This window comes from Mus musculus, chromosome 6, assembly GCF_000001635.26.
Source record: "Mus musculus strain C57BL/6J chromosome 6, GRCm38.p6 C57BL/6J".
NCBI classification, from domain to species: Eukaryota; Metazoa; Chordata; class Mammalia; order Rodentia; family Muridae; genus Mus; species Mus musculus.
Window position 1 is genome coordinate 31423911 of NC_000072.6, and position 21406 is coordinate 31445316.

A 21406-nucleotide genomic window follows, 5' to 3' on the forward strand; every position below is an offset into this window, starting at 1 on the left:
CCAACACCATCCTATATATACTACTTCCTCATATACACAAATAAATACATAAAACATTTAAAGTAGAAATTAATGAAAAACAAAAAAGTAGTACCAAAAAAAAGAAAATCACTAAAACAGCTAGTTCTTTGAAAGGATAATCAAGATCTATAAACTTAGACAAAATGACCAAAAGAAGTATCACAAATTAATACAATTAGAGGTGGAAATACATTAAAAATATCTGCTCACTGAGTGTGATGACACATGCCTTTGACCAAGTACTCCTAAGGGAGGCAGAGACTGGCAGATCTCTGAGCTTCCAAGGCCAGCCTGATTTACATAGTGAGTGCCAGGCCAACCAGGGCTACTTAGTGAGACCCTGTCACAAACCCAACATATGTATGTATATACTTGTCTTCTATTACATTGGGAAATCTAAAAGGAATGATGCATTTCTAGGTTCAAATAACCTACCAAAATTAGACTATGGTGAAATAATTTAAATGCTTCTGTAACAAGCCAAGAGACTGAATTAATAATAATGAAAAGATTCTAACTAGAAAAATATAGTTCCTGATGGATTCCCTGGTGAGTTTTGCCACACCTCCAAAGACCTAAAAGTAATTCTTCTGAGATTCTTCCATAAAGTAGGAAATAAAGGAACATTACCAAAAACTTAATTATCAAGGCAGTATTACTCATCAAAATTCTGTAACCACACAATTAGATCAATCCCCCTAATATGTGGAACTGCAAAATTTCTCAGCAGTTAAGAGCACTGACTGTTCTTCTGAAGGTCCTGAGTTCAAATCCCAGCAACCACATGGTGGCTCACAACCATCTGTAATGGGGTCTGACACCCTCTTCTAGTGCGTATAAAGACAGCTATAGTGTACCTAAATATACAATAAATAAACCTCATATATATAAGAAATAAATAAATAAATCTTTAAAAAATTTCTCAGCAATGTACTCACAAACTGAATATAGGAGCGCATAAAAAGGATCATCATTTGATCAAGCTTGGCTTTAGTCCAGAGATACTGGAGGGGTTCAACATTCAGAAATCAAGAAATGTAATATGCTATATGAATGGACTCATGACCATAACCACATGATTGTCACAATGGGTGATAAAATGATAAAAGTCCTGAAGTGGGAGCTGAAGCTAGGGTTCAGTGGTTCAGAGTGTTAGCTGCACTTATGGCGGATATGAGTTCAATTCCCAGCACCCACATGGAAATTCAAAACCTTCTAGAACTCTAGTTCCGGGGGGTTTAATCACCTGTTTCTGGCCTTCACTGGCACCAGCAATACTTTCAGTGCATGCAGGCAAAACACCCAAGGAACTGGGAGTAGAAAGAACATATCTCAACATTATAAAAGCTATATATAACAAATCTATAGCCAACATTATACTAAGTGGGACAGAGCTCAAAGGATTTCTACTAAAATCAAAGAAGATAAGGATGCTTGTTTTCATCAGTTATTCAGTATAGTTCTGGGATTCTTAATTAGAGGGTCAAGACTAGAGAAATACAAGGCATAAAAATAGGACCGGTATGCAGATGATAAGATTCTATGTATAAGATTCTACGAACTTACAGAAAACTCTTAGAGCTGACATACACTTTAAGCAGAGTGGCAGGCTACAAAGTCAGTAGCATGATGAGAAAGAAGTTAGAGGAACAGTCTTATCACAGTTCACACTCATGTCCTTGAGCTAAATCTAGACTATCCAGGGATGTGAAAGGCCTGGAAAACATTAAAACATTCAAGAGAGAAATTGATAAAGTCACTAGAAGATAAAAAGACGTCCTGTGTCCCTGGATTAGGAGAATAGTGGACATGATTATCTTAACAGTAGTCTACAGGGTTGAGCAGAATCCCAAGAAAAAAGCCAATACCTTCCTTAACAGACATAGAAAAAGCAATCTTAAAATGTATTTGTAAACACAAAAGAATTCCAGTATCCAAGTCAATCAGTGTTGTCTGTCCACTCCCCTCCACACACACCCCAGAAAGAAAGAAAGCAACTGAGCAAGCAGAGATATCAACATATCTGATTTCAAGGTGTGTTATAGAGCCAGAGCTTAGCATGACACTGCATAATCAGAAATGTAGATCAGTGGAGCAGAGTACATATAAATCCATGCTGCTACAGCCACCTAGGTTTTCACAGAAGTGTTAAAAATACTCACTGAGTAGAGCTAGACCCTTTAACAAGCTATCTGGGAAAACTGGGTATCTGCATGTGAGGCTTTATGGTGTGTCGTTCTAATGTTCTACCTGAGAATCCCTAGTTAATCAAGTTTTAATCTAATTTATATCGAAATATTTTAGTCTAATATTTTTTAAAATAATGAATTTTGATCAGTTTTGATTATTTTTAAGTGTATTGTGTGTGTCACACAATAATTATGCAATGAGATTTCTATCTGCCAATTTCATTCCGTGGGAATGGGTGGTTGCTGTTTTTTAATTTTAATCGTGTTCTCTTTGGTTAGTGCTAGTCTGGTGTGTCTTTAGTTCAGTTTAATTCACTGATGAGAATTTACATCACTAGGCTTCTTTCAGTCTGTTTTCAGCATTCAGGAGAATATAGTTGGCAGCCTCTGTTGAGTGAAGAATATAACAGTCACTATTAGGGTGCTGTAATATTGTTCTGTTAGCTTTAAAACAAATAAAACAAAAAGTCTTTAAGCCTGCCACCTAAGATGGAGCTTTCTTATCATTCTGTTAGCTGTCAAAAGTTCTAACGTCTAAGGTTGTTTTAAGCAGAGGGTATATTTGATTTCTTTTTCCTGTCTTTTTCCCTCAGTACTTGATTCTGAAGCTTGAAAGGCCTGCTATCGTTCAGAATATTACATTTGGAAAATATGAGAAAACTCATGTCTGCAATTTGAAGAAATTCAAAGTTTTTGGTGGAATGAATGAAGAAAATATGACAGAGCTGTTGTCCAGGTGGGTTTGGTTGTGGGGTAGAAAGGACTGTCTGTGAGACATACTGCAGAGCTCATCTACTTTCTTCATAGCTGGATCTTTGTGCCTTTTCCTAGGAAGTAAAGAACCTCTTTCAGGTTTTATTCCTAGTTCCTTTGTTAATACTGTGGCTTAAGTTGGTAGGTTTGTGTGTGTGTGTGTGTGTTTTAAACTACAAGATACTAGTTAAAATTGTTAAAAAATGGAGAAAGAATCAAATATTTCTTTTTTTCTACTCATAGTTTTGATTTGTCAATAACTTTAGAAATACTTTCTATTTAATGAAAATCTCTGATACTGCCGAAGGCCTGGATTCAGTTCCCACCACTTCCAAAACAAACAAACTATTCATTTGTGGGTAGAAGGACAAAAGCTGTAGCTATTGGAAAATACAAACCTAACTGAAATCGTGAATTGCCTAGCCCAGAAATAGTCCTCTAGGATTTTACTGTTAGAGATGCAAAAGGAGAAGTGTCAGTAACTGGAGACAAAACATGACAGCATGGCTTGCAGTCTGGAAAGTGCACCATAACCTGGAGTTCAGAGCAGTTATGTCCCAAGCATGAGGAAGGTCATACAGTCAGTAGAAACAAGGCCACGGCGACTTGGAATGTATTTGTGACATAGTTACCCCATTAAGGAAATGCTTCACTTGCATAAGTACTAGTTTTATGCTCTGATTTAAGTCATACAAGTATTTTAGGGTATAAGGAGGTCTGATGGTAAGGGATTTTCCTGTAAACACAAGAGGTGGGTGATATGAGTTAGTTTTTATTTAGGGTAAAGAAGATTCTTTTAAATCAGCAGAACAAGATTGCCTTTGAAAATTTGTGGATGATAAAAAGGTATCTAAGAAATTTAATTCCTTGACAAATTCTAATATTGGCCTGTTGCAGTTGTTAGATATGACTGACTTGTTTTTAATTCTTTTCCTACTACTTGAAAAATTTTAAGATTAACTTACACATTGAAGATAGCCACACATTTTCATACAGCTGGCCAGAGTCTCTGGTTCATGCGGAACATTCTTCATTTGCTTTTGTATAGTGTTAAGAACTATAATATTGCAGTGGATGTGGAGGTGCGCGTTCTGACCAGTCTTCCTTTTCAGCTGCTTGTTTACATTGTCTTGAATATGCAGTGTGAGCACTGGCATAAGCTTAGCATTTGAGTATAGGATTAGTGTGGTTAGTGTGTTTACTAAGTTATGAAGTCATGTTTGATAACATGCAGTGTTCTGTCTCTCTCCCACCACCCAACAGTGGCCTGAAGAATGATTATAACAAAGAGACATTTACCTTGAAACATAAAATTGATGAACAGATGTTCCCTTGTCGATTCATTAAAATTGGTAAGGTTTTAGTGTTTTTGAATTAAAACTGTTTTGTAATGTCTTTGGTTCATAGACTGTAGTGTATGGATGAGGTTTTATAGGTTCCTATGTTTTAGTTTTTAAATTCGTTTGTGGTTAGTTTGTGCACTGGTTTTGACTGCTTTTGTGCCCCAAAGGCAGAGATGAATAGTTGAAAGAGATCACATAGCCCAGCATCTGAAGAGATTCCTGTTGGCCCTTTACAGAACTGTTTGCTGACAATTGCTTTATGAATCCATTTTTAAGTGACAGTTAATTTCATGAGGCTATTTTCCAAGTGTTTTCTCACTTAGAAGGATTCTTACAGGGTTCTGTGGGGTGTAGTTACCTAGTTACCTTAATTATTCATGGAGGCTTGCCATCTATTCTAGAGCTATCAGCTGCAACCAAACCCTGATGAGTTTTTCAAGCCCTGTAATGTGCTTTTACATGAAATGTTGGTTAAACTGACTTAGTCCATCTTGTGGTTCAGATTTGCAAGCCATGGTTCAGAAACACTGTCTTAAGGCATATATTTATCATCCAGGTTTTCAGCTTCTGGTGGTGCTTGTAATGCATCCTTCTCAGGTTCCTCTGGGAGCTTTTAGATTTAGTATTATGAGGGCAGGGATGTTGAGGACTGAGTCTTTGGATTTCCATTTTTGCCTCACCTTTAGAAGTATTTTATTAAAATTAGAATCAAAGAAGTCAAATTTATTAATGAAGAACAATAATTAATGTCAGAGTCCCACACATTGAAAAACATTGATTTATTAAACTCCTTTAAGCACTTGTGTTATAGTCTAATCTGTGTACCTTGCTTAGTAGTTGAAAAGAAATATTGGATAGCCAGTCAAGTCATTTAAAGTTCCAGTTAGACAACTATGTCATCTTCAGGTGATCAGTAATTGTCTTTTTTTTTTAAGTTAGTTTTTAATTACTTTATCCATATGTTTACCTGCATTTATGTGTGTGTGCCATGTACTATATGCCTACTGCAAGAGGAGGTCAGAAGAGGGCATCAGATCCCATGGAATTGGAATTGTGCATGGTTGTGAGCTGCTGTGTGAGACCTGGGAACTGAACCTGGTTCTCCTGGAAGAGCAGCAAGTACTTTTAACTGCTGAGCCATCTCTGTAGCCCCCACCCCCACCTCTATGATACTCATTAAGACATCTAGTATACCCTGCACATATATAGCAGATGTGCAGCTTGGTCTTTATTTGGGTCCTGAACAACTGGAGCTGGGGCTATCCCAAAAGCTGTTGCCTGGATGTGAGATATGTTCTACTAGCTGGGCTGCCTTGTCTGGCCTCAGTGGGAGAGAAAGTGGCCAGCCTGGCAGAGACTTGAAGTGCCAGGGCTGGGGTGTAGGAGATGATACCCAGGGCGGGGCCTAACCGCTAAGAAGAGAAGGGGGCCATTAGGGAAGTATTGTGGGAGGGGCTGACTGGGAGGGAGGTAGTGAGTGGGATGTAAAGTGAGTAAGTAAAAAATAAAAATAAATGAAAAAAAGACATCTAGTGTAGTATTGAATTAGTAGAGGAATTGGCTTCTTTGTCTTGTTCTGACTTGAGTAAGAGTACTTAATATTTCCTTAGGTTTATGTTTAAGGCTTAAGATGAATTTTTAAAGTAATTAAGCACATATTTTTTCCTTTTAGCTTTTGTTACGGTGGTAAATTGCATCGCTGTATCTCTTTTTATTGAATCATCCTTGAATGAAATCTGTTTTCTTACAAAGAAAACCTGAGATTTTTTTTTTTTGTCGTTTTACATCTTTCCTACTATTTGGATATGTCTTCAAAGCTCAGATTGCCTTTGAAAAGTTTTCCCTCTGGCTTTGTTTCAAGGTTCTATATTGATATATTGATACATAATTGAAATTTACGTTCTATACTTAGATATAGGTTAAAAATATTATCTGCTGTATGTAGGGCCAGTATATATCACCTCTGTTATATTACCTAGTTCTGGTTTTATTTATTTAGGAGTAGATGTATCATGACTTTGAACTTACATTACAGATTTTATTAACTAAGAAAATATGATGGCATCAGTCAGATTTTTTTTTAACACCACAAGCCATCTTTTAAAAATTAAACACTTGTTTTAAAGATGAATTTGCTAAAAACAGTAATATGAGACAAGAGTTTCACTGTGTAATCTAGAAACTCTTGTTCTTCCTACCGTAGTCTCTTGAGGGCTAGAAATCTAGGTGTGTGGCATGTGTGTAATAATTTTGATGAATGCGTTTGCATTGGCTGGTTTTTCGTGTCAACTTGACACAAGCTGGAGTTATCACAGAGAAAGGAGCTTCAGGTGAGGAAATGCCTCCATGAGATCCAGCTGTAAGGCATTTTCTCAATTAGTGATCAAGTGGGGAGGGCCATTGTGGGTGGTGCCATCCCTGGGCTGGTAGGCTTGGGTTCTATAAGAGAGCAGGCTGAGCAAGCCAGGGGAAGCAAGCCAGTAAGTAACGTCCTTCAGTGGCCTCTCCTCCTGCTTCCTGACCTGCTTGAGTTCCAGTTCTGACTTCCTTTGGTGATGAACTACAGTGTGGAAGTGTAAGTGTAAGCTGAATGAACCCTTTCCTCTCCAACTTGCTTCTTGGTCATGATGTTTGTGCAGTACTAGAAACCCTAAGACAAGCCGGGCGTGGTGGCGCATGCCTTTAATCCCAGCACTCGGGAGGCAGAGGCAGGAGGATTTCTGAGTTCGAGGCCAGCCTGGTCTACAGAGTGAGTTCCAGGACAGCCAGGACTATAAAGAGAAACCCTGTCTCGAAAAACCGAAAAAAAAAAAAAAAAAAAAGAAAGAAACCCTACAACAAAATTCATATAGATTCAAACATTAGTGGCTTTGCTTTATTTGAATCATACTAATTTTCCCCTTCTTTTCACTTTTCCTCAAAGTTCCACTTTTGTCCTGGGGGCCCAGCTTTAACTTTAGCATCTGGTATGTTGAACTTAGTGGCATTGATGATCCTGATATCGTGCAGCCCTGTCTGAACTGGTACAGCAAGGTAGGACCATGCTTTAAAATTAGACCTTGATACCTATTGAGGGAGAAATGTGCCAATTTCTTTATTGTGACCAATTCAAAATGTTGATGATAGTAGAAACTGAATAATCACTAACATTTAAACATTGTGGTTTGTCAGCTGCTCAGCAGTCTTAACTCATTCAAATTATTACTATTCTACAAGAAGTAATTATCAATCCTCATAGGAATGGAGGGAGCAGAGAGGTTTATGTGCTCGGGTCAGTCTTTGGGCTCAGGCAGCATGGCTCTACAGTTTGCTGTTATCTTGTTATATTCACTTAGCCCTCAATTTTATTTTTAATATAAATTAATATGAATATTTTGAATACATTTTTAGTGGGTTACTTTTATAGCCTGATAGAAAATTTTATGTTTGACCATGATTGAAATGCCTAAAGTCAGCATGCTAGGTAGATGCCACTCGCACTACTAGAACTGCTGTTACATGCATTATAATAAGCCAGTTCCAAAGGTGGAAAAAAGTCAAATCGGAGATACAGAGTTGCTTTGATTATTTGATGGGTTTACATATTGACAATTATATTGTATAAGGAATCGGATAACCTTGTATTAGTTGAGAAGTGAGATAACTCTAAATTGGCTGTTTTTTCAAGTTTTTGGGTGGTATATTTTTTATTCAGGGGTAATGTTTATCAGTAAATCTTTTAATTTGTCATACAGTGTTATGTAATTGGTTTTCTTAATTCTCAGTGTAAAGTGATATGCTTAGAAAATTTGATGTAATTTCAGCACATAGTTTTAATTTTAACTTGTTTGTTTTAAATTACTTTTCAGAGCTTATTTCTAGCATTCACCCTGTTAAAGTGTTTTATAAACTGAGTGCTGACTTTCAAATCCATGCTGTTCTTTATCTCAGTATCTGCATTGGGATGTTATTAGTTGCTGTTGTGGGAACTGTAAAATGTACATCCTTAAGGGGTTTTTTTATATAGAATTTTTTTTGTTGTTTTGGTTTTTGAGACAGGGTTTCTCTGTGTAGCCTTGGCTGTCCTGGAACTTGCTCTACAGACCAGGCTGGCCTCAAAATCACAGAGATCTGACTGCCTCTGCCTCCTAATTCCTGGGCTTCAAGACGTTTGCCATCACTGCTTGGCAGCTGTTTGCTGCTGCTGCTGCTGCTGCTGCTGCTGCTGCTGCTGCTGCTGCTGCTGCTTCTCCTCCTCCTCCTCCTCCTCCTCCTCCTCCTCCTCCTCCTCCTCCTCCTCCTATAAAAGGCTTTTGAATTTTATCTTGTTTGTCTCCTTTGATAACATACTTGTGACCTTGGGCTAGTTATTACAGTACATTAAGCTTCAGTTTTACTACTTGACAGGTGAAAATAAAGGCAACTAATGAACAAGATTAAATATAGTGCTTGGAGCCGGGCGTGGTGGGGCACGCCTTTAATCCCAGCACTTGGGAGGCAGAAGCAGGCAGATTTCTGAGTTCAAGGCCAGTCTGGGCTACAGAGTGAGTTTCAGGACAGCCAGGGCTATACAGAGAAACCTCCCCACCTATCTATCTATCTATCTATCTATCTATCTATCTATCTATCTATCTATCCACACACACTCTAGTTAGTTAGTTTGTTTTTAATTGTTAACTGTTTCCTACAGTGGCAGCTAAGCAGATCTCTTTTTCCCCCCCTACTTTTCTTGTGTTCTAGTAGTACCGTGAACAGGAAGCCATTCGCCTTTGCCTAAAACACTTCAGACAACATAACTATACAGAGGCTTTTGAATCCCTGCAGAAGAAAACCAAGATTGCACTGGAACATCCAATGTTGACAGATATGCATGACAAATTGGTGTTAAAGGGTGACTTTGATGCTTGCGAGGAGTTGATTGAAAAAGCTGTAAATGGTAAGAAACTTAGAAACTTGTATTAGTAGGGATATTTCAGTATTTACAGGAAACTTCCTAAAAGAATATATGCTGCCTATGTGCCGCTATCACTCTTTTATATTTTTCCTGTGCACTTACTTTATAAAGTTTGTCTAGTCCCTTGGAGTAGAGAATTATTTTATGTAAGATAGGTTTATAATATCACAGGAATTTTAAAAAAAGATTAGAAACAGATTTGAACTCATTTTCCTATATTACATTGTCATTCTGGAAACCAAGCACTTAACTAACAATAAATCAGGTAAACAATTTTTGATACTACTGTTATCAAAAAATTCCTTTAAGTAATTTTTTCAATAGCTAATATTCATTTTTTAATACTGTGATTTGGATAGGAGGGGGTTGCATATTCAAAAAGTATTGGCAGATGTAACAGACAAGGAAATTTGCACTAAAATGATTTTCTTGGTAGTGTGAACAGATACTACAAAATCCTTGATTTTCTTGTAGAACTGCTGACTTCCTTAAATGGCCTGTAATTTGGTTTTCAACATGTGTATATAATATTATGAGATGCTTTGAATGTGAATATTTAAGTTCTCAGTTATATGAATTAGAAAGAAGGCTCTGTCATTCCTTAGTGAGTGAGAAGAACTTTCTTTTATCTTCCCCCTCCCCTTTTTTCTTCTACAGTGGTTTTCATAGTGGCCAGTAATACTCAATAGAAAGCTTGTGGAGGGCCAGAGTATGGTTCATTTGTACAATAATTGCTTACTTTAAATTTCAGCATTGCATAAACTGGGCCTGACTCAGCACTGGAGAGACTAGAGGCAAGAGGGTCAGTAGTTCAAGAGGGTCACCTTGAGCTACATAGCAAGTTCCAAGCTAGCCTGTGCTTAGTTTCTTATAACTAAAGAAACTAAAATTTGCACTTTTCTATTTTAGCTTATATATTTTACCCTAAAACCAGGTACTCCCATTGCTCAGTACAATGGCAAAGCTACCCCAAGCCTTCTACACTACTGACGTACTTACTTGATGATGACTCATATTTACAAATAAGGAAGCGATAGTTTTGAAATTGACTATACCTAAGAGCACTGATAATTAATGTCATATCAAACCATTAAAATGCCTCCAATGAAAGTACGTAAATGTGTTTCAATTTCTAAGCGTGAGTTTACATATTTTTTCTAATCCTAGGGAGAGAGAGGTATATAGATAATTTTATAATTTCAAGTTGACTTGTTTTACATTTTTATCACTAAGGCATCTGATTTTACTGTGTTAGTGATATAAAGTAACAACCACTATCATGTGTAACTTCTTTTGATTGTAAGGCAAATTAACGATAATTACATTTTTAAATTGATTTCAGTTGAATGCCCATTGTTAGAAAAAGCTGTTAAAAGCAAGTGCGACTCTCTTTATTATAGTTGCTTGCAATTCTGACTCTAGAAAGGGAGCCTGGTTTAGAGAAAGTGATAGTAACCAAAACTTAGTCCCATCATAGTTTGTGTTGCCCAGGGCTGTCTCAGTTGCCTAGGAACACTTAGTTAATAGTGATTCCTTCCAGGGCGCTTCAGTTCACTGCTGACCTCACTGATGATGAGTAGTTGAACAAATAAGGGAAAGAACACTAGAGACGTTTTTGGCTTCTCTTTCACTGAAAGCATGGAAGAGGCCAAGAAGTTTTTGCCCACGGAGTAGGAAAGAAAGTAGGACATGGAAACATCTTTTATCAAGCTTCTTACAATTGAGCCTTCAAAAACCTTGTAGTGTATTTAATGTACTCATTAATATGATCTACAAATGTGATCTGTGTTTTAAGGTGTCTTTTAAAAAATTTTTTAAAAACATTTTATGTATGTGAGTACACAGTTGCTCTCTTCAGACACACCAGAAGAGGGCATCAGATCCCATTGCAGATGGTTGTGAGCCACCATGTGGTTGCTGGGATTTGAACTCAGGACTTCTGGAAGAACAGTCAGTGCTCTTAACCACTGAGCCATCTCTCTAGCCCACATCTTTTTTTTTTCCTAACACCTAAAATTTTCATATGACAATAAGACTAAGCTTTGTATATTAAAAGAAAAAAAAGACAAGATCACTTTGCCTTTTTAGAGGTCGATTTATATATATAATGACACTATAAGCTATACATACTTGTAATGTATACTTTGATCTACATGTTGACGTATATGTGTGTCTACCTACATACCTGACCCCACCATCACTATACATAGTAACAAACATTGATGGTCCCTGAATTTTCCTCAGTCCTTTTATAATCTAGACCTCCTGCATTGCTTGTGTTTCTTCCTTAGGCAACTGTTTCCTTTCTGTCACTATAGGTGAGATTGCACTTGTATAACTTCATGTAATCAGACCATACTCTTGGACTTCTTTGAGTTGGCTTGTTTGGAATTTCATCTCTTGTTTGGAATTTCATCTAGGTTTGTCGAAACTCACTTTGTTATTGCTAAGGCAGACATGACACAGATATACTAGTTTTCCTCTGTGTTCATCTGTTGATGGACATTTGGGCTAGTCACACTTGTGGGCTATTAACTGTTGATATGAACATTTGTATATAAGTCTTTGTATGGAAATACACTTTGACTTTTTTAGGTAGAGACTTAGGAATAGAACCACCAGGTGGCATATTGTATGTCTGCTTTAACTTTTAAACTTCAGTGTTGCTGTTTTATAGCCATACAATAGTGCATAAAAGTTTCAGTTGTGTGACAGTGATTAAGATAAAGTCATGAAACTGAGAAGGAGTAAGGAGGGCATGGATAGAGTTGGAGGGAAGAGTGATTGGTGGAAATGGTGTAAGTACAGTGCTCATGTTTGGAATTCTAGTAAAACAAAATAATAAAATTGTCAAAAGCCAGTTGCTATACATAATTGCCCATTGATTGTAATGTGTGTCAATAATTGTAATATTAGCCATTCTAATCTATGTCTATATTTTCTGCTTTCAATTTGTAGTAACTAATGCTTAGCATATTTTTCATCTTTGTGTCTTCATTGGTGAAACATTTGTTCTTATCTTCACCCATTCTTTTAGTGAATTGTTTACCTATGTCTGTGTTTTGAGGCTTCTATCTGGAGACAAGCCATTTATTAAGAGATATATGAGGGATTTCAAAATATATTCTTTGAGTGTAGGAGAGACACAGTTCTAATGGGATATGATTTAAAATGTCATAATGAAGCCCACTATTTTGTACAATTAACATACAAATAGAAAAGAAAATAAGAAAATATATTTTTCATAGGATCTGGTGGTATAGGCCTGTATTTAGTGAATGGAGGTAGGACAGAAGTATAGCAACTCTGAGGGGTAGTCTAGGAACATCAGACTCTGTCCCCCAAACAAGCAAACAAAACAAAAATAAAACATCCCAGACATATAAAATGATAATATATGCTATAGCCTGTGGTTTATTTTTTTCATCTTTTACTGCATCTTTTGAACATTGGAAGTTTTACCTTGTGGTAAGAATTTTTCTATCTGTGTGCTTGTTAATATGCTCTTGGTGTTAGAGCTGAACATTTTTTGTTTAAAGATCAGAGCTCTTGGTTTTCTTGCAAGAGTTTTAAGGTTAAGATTTGATTCGGAGTTAATTTTTGTGTATGGTACCAGGTAGGAATCTAATAATTTCTGGTTTGACAGTGCAGTGCGTTTCGCCAATATCACACTATCTTCATTACTCAGCATCGTAGTACGTATTCAAATGAAGTAATGTAAGTCTTCAAGCATTGTTCTGTTTCAAAACTATTTTGACTATTCTGCATGGTCTGAATTTTCTTGTGAATTTTAGAATTTTAGAAGCATGTGACATTGGTTGTAAGTGCCTAAAAACTATCTAATAGGGTTTTGTTTTGTATATAGTAGTCATGGATCAACTTGGCAAGAATTGAAATTATCAGTGCTTTATTTAAAACGTGGTTTGTACTTTCGTTTTTCCAGTTCTTTTAACATTTATTTTATTGTTTATGTTTATGTTAGTTTTCTACTCTGCAGTCTTGCTAAATTCACTTCTTTTGGTATCCTGAGATATTCGGTAGAGAATAGAGTCTTGTCGTACTGTTAGAAGACCCTTTTCATGTTTTCATCCAGTCATGGTATTTTTAAGTTTTTCTTACTGTATTAGTTCAGTATTTTCCATAGTATATTGAATTGTGTGGAGACAGTAGATATCTTTGCTTTATAAAGCAGTCATTAAGTATAGTGCTAGTTATACTTTTTATAGACAACCTTTTATGAGATTGAGGAAATGTAGTTACAATCTTTATCAGGAATAGTAGATACTGCATTTTATCGAGCATGTTTCCTGTGTCTTTTGAGGTGGTGAAAGGATCTGCCCGTATCAACTGCTCACACCTTAGATCACATTAATTTTCATTTTTAAATTCAACTTTGCAATACTATGAAAATCCCTGTTTGGTTTAGATCTTGTTATATTTGATTTATAAAATTGTATTGTGTTCTTATGCATAGTTGAATAGTTTGGATACTGGCCTACAATTTTGTCATAATGTGTATATTTTGTGTTGGTATTTCTGGCCTTTACAGAAAGAATGAGGTGAGAATTAGTTCTGCTTTATTTTCTGAAGAAAATTTATATAAATTTTATATAAATTAATAATACCATGGTGAACTTTTAAAGGATGAATGGTGAAAAGTGGGCCTGAAGTTCATGTTGAGATTTCTAAACTTCAAACTTATTATGTTAATAAATAAAAGGCTGCTTACATTTTATATTCTTGAGTGAGTATTGGTAGTTTATGCCTTTTGAATAATATGTACAATATGCACACCTCATTTAAGTTGGTGAATTTATCAGTATAAAATTATTCATAGTTTTTAAAAAAAATTCCCTTTGAATCTTTATGTTGTACTACTTATGGTTTCTTCTCCTTACTTTGTTCTTCTCTTTTTGCTCTTTTTTTCTTTCTTTCTTCATTCCCTGAGACCGGGTGGGTCTTTTTATGAAGCCTGGACTGGTCTGTAACAAGTTTTATACTCTAGGCTGGCCTTGAATTTGTGCCAGTCCACCTGCTGGATTCCTAGGGTTGGAATTCCAATTGTACAATACCAGACACCCTCCCTTTTTTCTAGTTTATTACTATGAATGTTGAAGTCACAGGCTTGCTTCATTCCTTCCAACCCTTTTCCTTTTCTCCTTATGTTTAGGTTTTGAGCTAAGATATATATATATAAGGTTGAGGACATAATGGTAGTGTATGTTTTGGTATAGTTTGTATTCTCAAAAGCAAATCCTTTTATCATCACCTCAGAAAGTACAGGGGAAACACTTGCTGTGTGCAGCATCTGTTCTTGATAGGGCGTGGCAGACTAGAGATAGAGGTTAGCCCGAAAAATATCCACAGGAACCTATGGATTAACATCCTATTTAGTGTTCTTACATGTTATTTTTTTTCTTTTTTAATATCCAACATAATATTTTTATTGATTATTTGGGATTTTTACATAATGTATCCCATTCCATTTACTTCCCAGTCCTCCTAGGTCCACCTCCCAACCCGTGACACCCCTCCCCTTTAGAATAAAAAGAAAGATAGATAAAAATACCAAGTCTATTTTGGTTGCTCGTATTTTCACTGGAGCATGGTCAGACTCCCAGTGGCCAGTCCCTTAATATTTTAACCCTGAATCCTTCCCCACCCCCACCAGAAACCATCAACTGTGAAGGACTAACTTCAGCATCCCTATCACAATGTTTAAGAATTCTCTAAAATAGCTTCCTCTCTAGCCTGTTTCTTTTGGAGAGGTGAGAGAGGCGGTGACGAGGTCGTCCCAGAAGACTTCTATGTCTCTCAGTCTCAGCTGTGAGTCTGCAGTCATCACGGCCACCGCAGAAGAGGCTTCCTGCCTTTCAGTCAGCAGCAGCACAGACCATGGACTTCACATGGTCTCTGGTGACAGCATGGACCACGGACATCCCCATGGCCTCCAGTGGCAGTACAGACCACGGATATCCACATGGCCCATGACCTATGGGCACAGCACAGACCATAGACACCATCATGTCCCTCAATGGCAGCACAGGCCACAGGCATCAACATGGCTTCAGGTGGCAGCAGAGACCAAGGGCATCCATGTGGCCTTCGGTGGTAACACGGACCACAGTCCTCAACAGAGCTCTCCTCATTCAATAATGCCATGTGCTTTGTCTGAGGCCATGTTCCTGCATTGCTTCCATACCCTTCATCACCCGGTCTGCTTTTTGCCATTCTCTGTGTGAGAGGCTCTGCTCCTTCCAGTTTCACATGTCCACTTTTTAAAAGCATCTTCCCATAGGATCTACCATTTTTTTTTCAGTTGTTCAAGGGTTCTGCGGCCTCTGCAGAGTCCTCCTCTGCCACCGAGTCTCCTCTCAGAGCCTCCATGGTCTCCAAAGCTACTTAGAGCTGCTCAGCAATCTCTCAGAGGGTGCCAGGGGCCACCACCATCTTCCATCACAGCCATGCATCAGATTTCATCTTCAACAGCGATGACATGCTCTCAGATCACTGGGAGTGCTCCTAGTAGATGGAGTAGATAATGGGGTGGACCCCCTCAAAGCACTGGATCTTGGCCAAGTTGGCCAGCTGCTGCTAGTGATTCATGGTGCAGGTGCAGCACCCATGTTCAGAGCTGTGCAGCACCCCAGATTTAAAAAGCTTACGTACAGAGTCTTGCTTAAATATCTCAGTCAGGTATAGTTGAGACTCAAGGAGTAGTTCATCCTGTCACACATTTTTACCATTTTTGCAGATGATCTGATGCCCTTTTCTGGCCCTTGTGGCCACCACGCACATGCACACGCACATAATAGATGGCAGGCAAACAAAACACCTTTCTCTCTTGAACCCAGGCAAGTGTGAAGGAAAACGCAACACAAACTCAGTTCAGAGACAATGATAACTCAATCTCTGGGTGCAACAACTAAAGCCTAATCTTGTAAGCCTTATTAAAATCTGATTCCTCTGATGGCGAATCCTTGGGGCTCCGCTATGATACCAGGATCTCTAGCAGCTACATCTTACCCCTCTCTGTCCACATGTTATGTTTGATGTGTCATTTTGGAGGGCCTTGCATCACATTCCCAGATTGCTAAGAAATTGTATTAACAAATACTGAATTTTACTACTTTTTCTACCTTTTGTGATAATGAATTTTTCCTGATTTAATCCTTTAATGTAGGAAATCAGTTACCTTTTTTTTTTATTTATTTTTAAGCTGACTTTTTATATCTCAGATGTACTTAACTCGGTCTATCATAGATTTAGATTGGTTAATGTTTACCTTGAATCCTTCTCCATGGATTTATTAGTGAGAAGGTTGAATAGTGTTTCCTTTATATTTCTCTCAGATCTAGTATTCCTATTTCAACTAGTGAGCTCAGAAGTTAATGTCTTCTTTCTGTGTTAAGATATGAATTCTTTCTTGCTTACTTACCTGGAAGAGCTTTTAGAGTTAGGTATTCTATTTTGGAAGGGCCTGCTGGGAGCGCTTTCCCTAACTGTTCAATGTCTATGAACAGTGCAGGACTCCTCTAGGTTGTTTGCTTCAGCTTCAATCAGTTATAATTTTTTTTTTAACAATTGTCTATTGACATGTAAAAACTTAAGTCTTAGGGAGATTAAGGAATATTTAACATCTTTTTAACTGTTTAATGTTTGCAAGGTTTCCTGGGATTTTGTTGTTGTTGTATATTGGTTAGTTATTATGCATTGCTATTCTTTAAAACCTTCATACAGTTACAAGCAGTTTATTTGGCTTATTAGTTGTTTAGGATTAACTCCTGCTTTGCTTATCTTTTCTGTTGTTTTCTATATGCTGTTACCTCTTTTTCTCTTTCTCTTTGAGATTTTTCTCCTCCCATCCCCGCCCAAGTGTGTGTGTGTGTGTTTTGTTTTGCTTCTCATTTTGAGACAGGGTGTAGCTGGTCTAGACCTTGCTGTGTAGTGCTAGCTGGCCTAGAACTTGCTATGTAGACAAGGCTGGTTTTGAAGTCACAGAGTTCTTCCTCGCTCTGTCTCTTGAGTGCTGGAATTAAAGCATGTACCACTATGCCTAGCCTATACCTAGCCTTTATACCTTTTTAAAAATAACAACTTTAGATGCCAAGCTAATTATCAGATTAAAAAAAAATTACAAATGGATTAAGGATCTAAAATCAGATCTACATATGTTGTTGTCTGGTTCAATATTTTCATTATGAAATGAAATGACTTTTAATAGTTTTAGAGTTTTAGATTTCCAGAATCATTGAGTTTTCTGGTTATTGGCTTTGTTCTGACCTCTAGTGGAGTTGCACAGCTGTCAGGTACATGTCCTTCCAAACACAGACTTGCTCATGGCCAGATGTGTTCAGCTTTTATCCACTTCGTGCTTGACCAGCCTGTGGACTTAGCAGATTGGGCTCAGTGTTCTGTATATAGCCATAAGTCAGGTTTGCTAATCCCATTGCATAAACTCAGTAGCGTCTATTTGATACAGTTACTGAGAAGAATGTAAGTTTAGATTGCATGTCTCTTTATGGTTCTCGTTTTCTTCCTATATTTTGTTGCCATGTTTTTAGTTACACATCATAATTTTTTTTTTTTTTTTTTTTTTTTTTTGAGGCAGGGTTTCTCTGTATAGCCCTGGCTGTCCTGGAACTCACTCTGTAGACCAGGCTGGCCTCGAACTCAGAAATCCACCTGCCTCTGCCTCCCAAGTGCTGGGATTAAAGGGGTGCACCACCACCGCTGGGCTAATTTTTTTAAACTTTAATTAAGTTTTACTATGAGTTGCTTACCCACTTTTATATAGTATTTGCAAAATGTATCTTTTCCAGTGTCTTAAAGACAGTATTATGTATCTTAAGCATAGTGTCTGTAGCCCATTCTGCTCTGTAGTTGAGGATAACTTGGAACTTGTGATCCTCTTGCTGGGACCCTTTTGAGTGCTGGGATTCCAGATGGTTGTTAACATGCCCAGTTTTGTGTGGTGCTGGAGACGGAAACCAGGGCTCTGTGCATGCTGGGCAAGCACTTGTTGAGTTATAGTCTTTACATTTCAACTTTTCTGTATCTTGTTTTAAAGAAGTAACTCTTACAGATGTTACTTATTTTTTATTGTTATTAATTTTTTTTCCAGACACGGTTTCTCTGTGTAGCCCTGGAGAACTCAGAAATTCACCTGCCTCTGCCTCCCAAGTGCTGGGATTAAAGGTGTGCGCCACCACTCCCAGCTGTTACTAATTTTTGTGTGTATGGTTCATGTGCAAAGGCCAGATGAGGATGATGGTGCCTTCCTTTAGCATTCTCTTACTTGTTTCTTGAGACAAGGTCACTCGCTGACCCTGTCTGTAGGCTGGCCGGCTCACCAGCCCCTCCTGGATCTCCCTGTTTGGCCCCAGCAGTGGGGCTCTAGGCACCCACAGTGCAGTAGAGCCAGATTTCCATGTTACTTTGTAGGTTTTGTCGTGCTCTTTATTTTTTCTTTGTGCTTGTCATCTCTTGACCTTTAATATTTTCAGTTTTCCCTTTGTTTACTTGGCTTTAATGTCATCTGCATTATATTTCTGATAGAAATCGTGACAAGTATACAGTTAACAAAATTGGTAACACCTTTTTTTGTCTTCTAATACAAGGATTATGAGTGTGGTTTCAGCTCTATTTACTGATACCCTCACTGTCATTTATGATGGCATACTTGAGGTTCTGCAGAGATTGCTTCATCTTATACAGGGTTCCTGAATTTTTCCCCATCTTTACTGATCTGATTTATTGTCTCTTTGATCTTACATCTAAGATTTTATCTCCTTTGACTTAAAGCACATCTTTTAGAAATTTTAGTAATAACGAAGGCAAGTCTTTATTGTCTATCTGAATCATTTGTCTCTTAAAGATGGGTATTTTTGTTGGATATAGAATTTTTTGGCTGGCAGTTATTCTTTTAAACACATTTTGAATATTACTCCACTGTTAACTGGCTTCCATTATTATTTGTTGAGAAAGTGTGTTATTTTTCTACCTGTTTCTTTGAAAGAAATCTGTAGTTTATCTTGGGTTGTTGGGTTATACTTTACCTTCTTTTGTAGAGTTGTCTTTAGTTATATTGCTGAACTCATCAGCCTGTTAAAAACCGTGATTTGTCTTACTCTTAATTTCATTTTCTTAGTTATCCTATTAAAGTTGACATTTCTGTTTAATTTTTCATGCGCCTTTGAATTCTTTATCCCATTTCAGTCATTATATCATTACCAGCATCTCCTCTTAGACTTTGATCTTCACTTCTTTAATGTCTCAGTTTTGTTCTTTTCATCAACCTTGACAATTCCTGCTTGATGTCTTTGGGTGTCATCTTTTCTGTCGGTTTAACATGTCTCTGCTGCTCGGCAGTCAGTGTCTGTTTGGTGCCAAGGTCTTGTACCATGACTTGCTTACTTTCTTACATTCATGGTTTGTATTTAGGTCTCTCCCTCTGTTGCACTGCATCCTCTTGCCTTTCCATATCTTAGCATGAGTCTTGTTTTGGTTCTTACTGATCTGGTTGATTGTCACTAATCTTCACATGTGCCGGGCATGGTGGCACAGCCTGTGACCCCAGCACTCAGGAGGCAGAGAACAAAACAACAACAAGAGCAGGTTTGCCATGGCTAATTGAAAGGAGCTTCTGATGAGTCAGGCACTAGAGCTGTGGTCGGGATTAGCAAGTCGTTTCCTTAGTGCTTACCTTGGGATTTTGTTTATTCCCAGCAGTGCCCAATATTGCAAAAGCTCCCTTCTCTTTCCACATAACCACCAGTCTGCTTCCTGAAACATGGCTTCTTCCCCAAATTCCTACTCACCTATGCCTTCAGGCTGTGGTTTTTGCCATATTCTCTTTGCTGTTTACTTTACTTTCCATTATTTACTTCCAACTCATTCTTCAAGGCAAGTTCTTTTCAGATAGCTTCTTTTATTCCTTCCCTGGTATTCTCTCCTCCTTTTAATCTTACTTGATTAAGTGCCATATTTCTCACTTGGTGCACAAAAAAAAAAAACAAAAAACCCTATAGTTTTCTTCCAGATATAATTCCAAGCTCTACTACATTGTCATCATCATCATCAACTTCATCATCTTCAACATTATTTTTTCTGCCACAGCCACTGCTGCTGCCACCTCTGCCATCACATATGTTTGAAGTTTTACAGTGGACCTTGTATTTTTTAAGTTCTTTATATGAACTTCGTAATTGTTATACCTGCTTTCTAGGGTATATGTACTATTACCATTGTCTCTACTAAATGAAAGAGAATGATTAATTTGTAAGCATAACTAGTCAGTGACAGAGCTAAGATTTGGGGTCCCATAGTGTGGTACCAATATCTATTTAACAACTGTGCTTTACTGCTATAAATTTTTACTCGTTCAGTCAGCGAGTTAAGTTAGCTTCAGAATGTAACCTAAAGTGGGGAATTATTTAGGCGCTCGGTTTCAAGATGTTTTATTTTACAGTCCTTGTCTATGTTGATTCTGGCTCTCTAATGATGCAGAATATCATGGTGGTGGGAACATGTGGTAAAAGCTACTGACTTCCTGGCTTGACAGGAAGGAGAAAGAGAAGAATTGGGGCCGGGGACTGGGTGTAACTTTGATGGGGATACTTCTAGTGGTCTACTTCCTCTGACTAGACCCCACTTCCTACAATTTCTATCTCCTCTGTTGTTTTTGTTAGGGCTTCTTAAGTGCTGTGATAAAATACCACTAAAAGCAGTGTGGGAAGTACATTAGTCTGGTTCTCTAGAGGAACTGAATTTATAGAATAAATCCTCCCCTTCTCTCTGTGTCTGTCTGTCTGTCTGTTTCTCTATACACTATACACACACACACATGCACACACACACTGTGTGTGTGCGCGAGTGTGTGTGTGTGTACCATGAGTGTGTGAATGTGTATATACACACATATTGCAAGGACTGTAAACTAAAACATCTTGAAACTGAAAGCCAAAATAATTCCCAGCTTTAGGTTATATTTTGATAACAGCTACAGATACACACACATATACACATATGTAGAGAGAGAGATTTATTAGAATTGTTTTCAGACTGTGGTCCAACTAATCCAACAGTGGCTGCCCACAAAGTTCAAGAATCTAGTAGTCGTTTAGTGCACAAGGCTGCATGTCTTAGCTAAGACATAGATGCCAGCA

The 21406-nt window shown here is 37.6% G+C and overlaps 1 protein-coding gene across 4 annotated transcripts in view; it reads left to right on the forward strand.

Annotated features, from left to right (window-relative positions):
• The window catches only part of Mkln1 (muskelin 1, intracellular mediator containing kelch motifs), a 117982-nt gene that overhangs the window by 25083 nt on the left and 71493 nt on the right, over nucleotides 1–21406 (forward strand). For 3 of the 4 annotated variants that reach the window (NM_013791.2, XM_030255437.1, XM_030255436.1), the window contains exons 3-6: nucleotides 2804–2946; nucleotides 4227–4315; nucleotides 7230–7339; nucleotides 9029–9221. In NM_013791.2, coding sequence (NP_038819.1) covers nucleotides 2804–2946; nucleotides 4227–4315; nucleotides 7230–7339; nucleotides 9029–9221 — 535 coding nt within the window. Of the gene's footprint in view, nucleotides 1–2803; nucleotides 2947–4226; nucleotides 4316–7229; nucleotides 7340–9025; nucleotides 9222–21406 lie in introns of all 4 variants that reach the window. The other variant, XM_017321605.2, reaches the window with a different exon arrangement.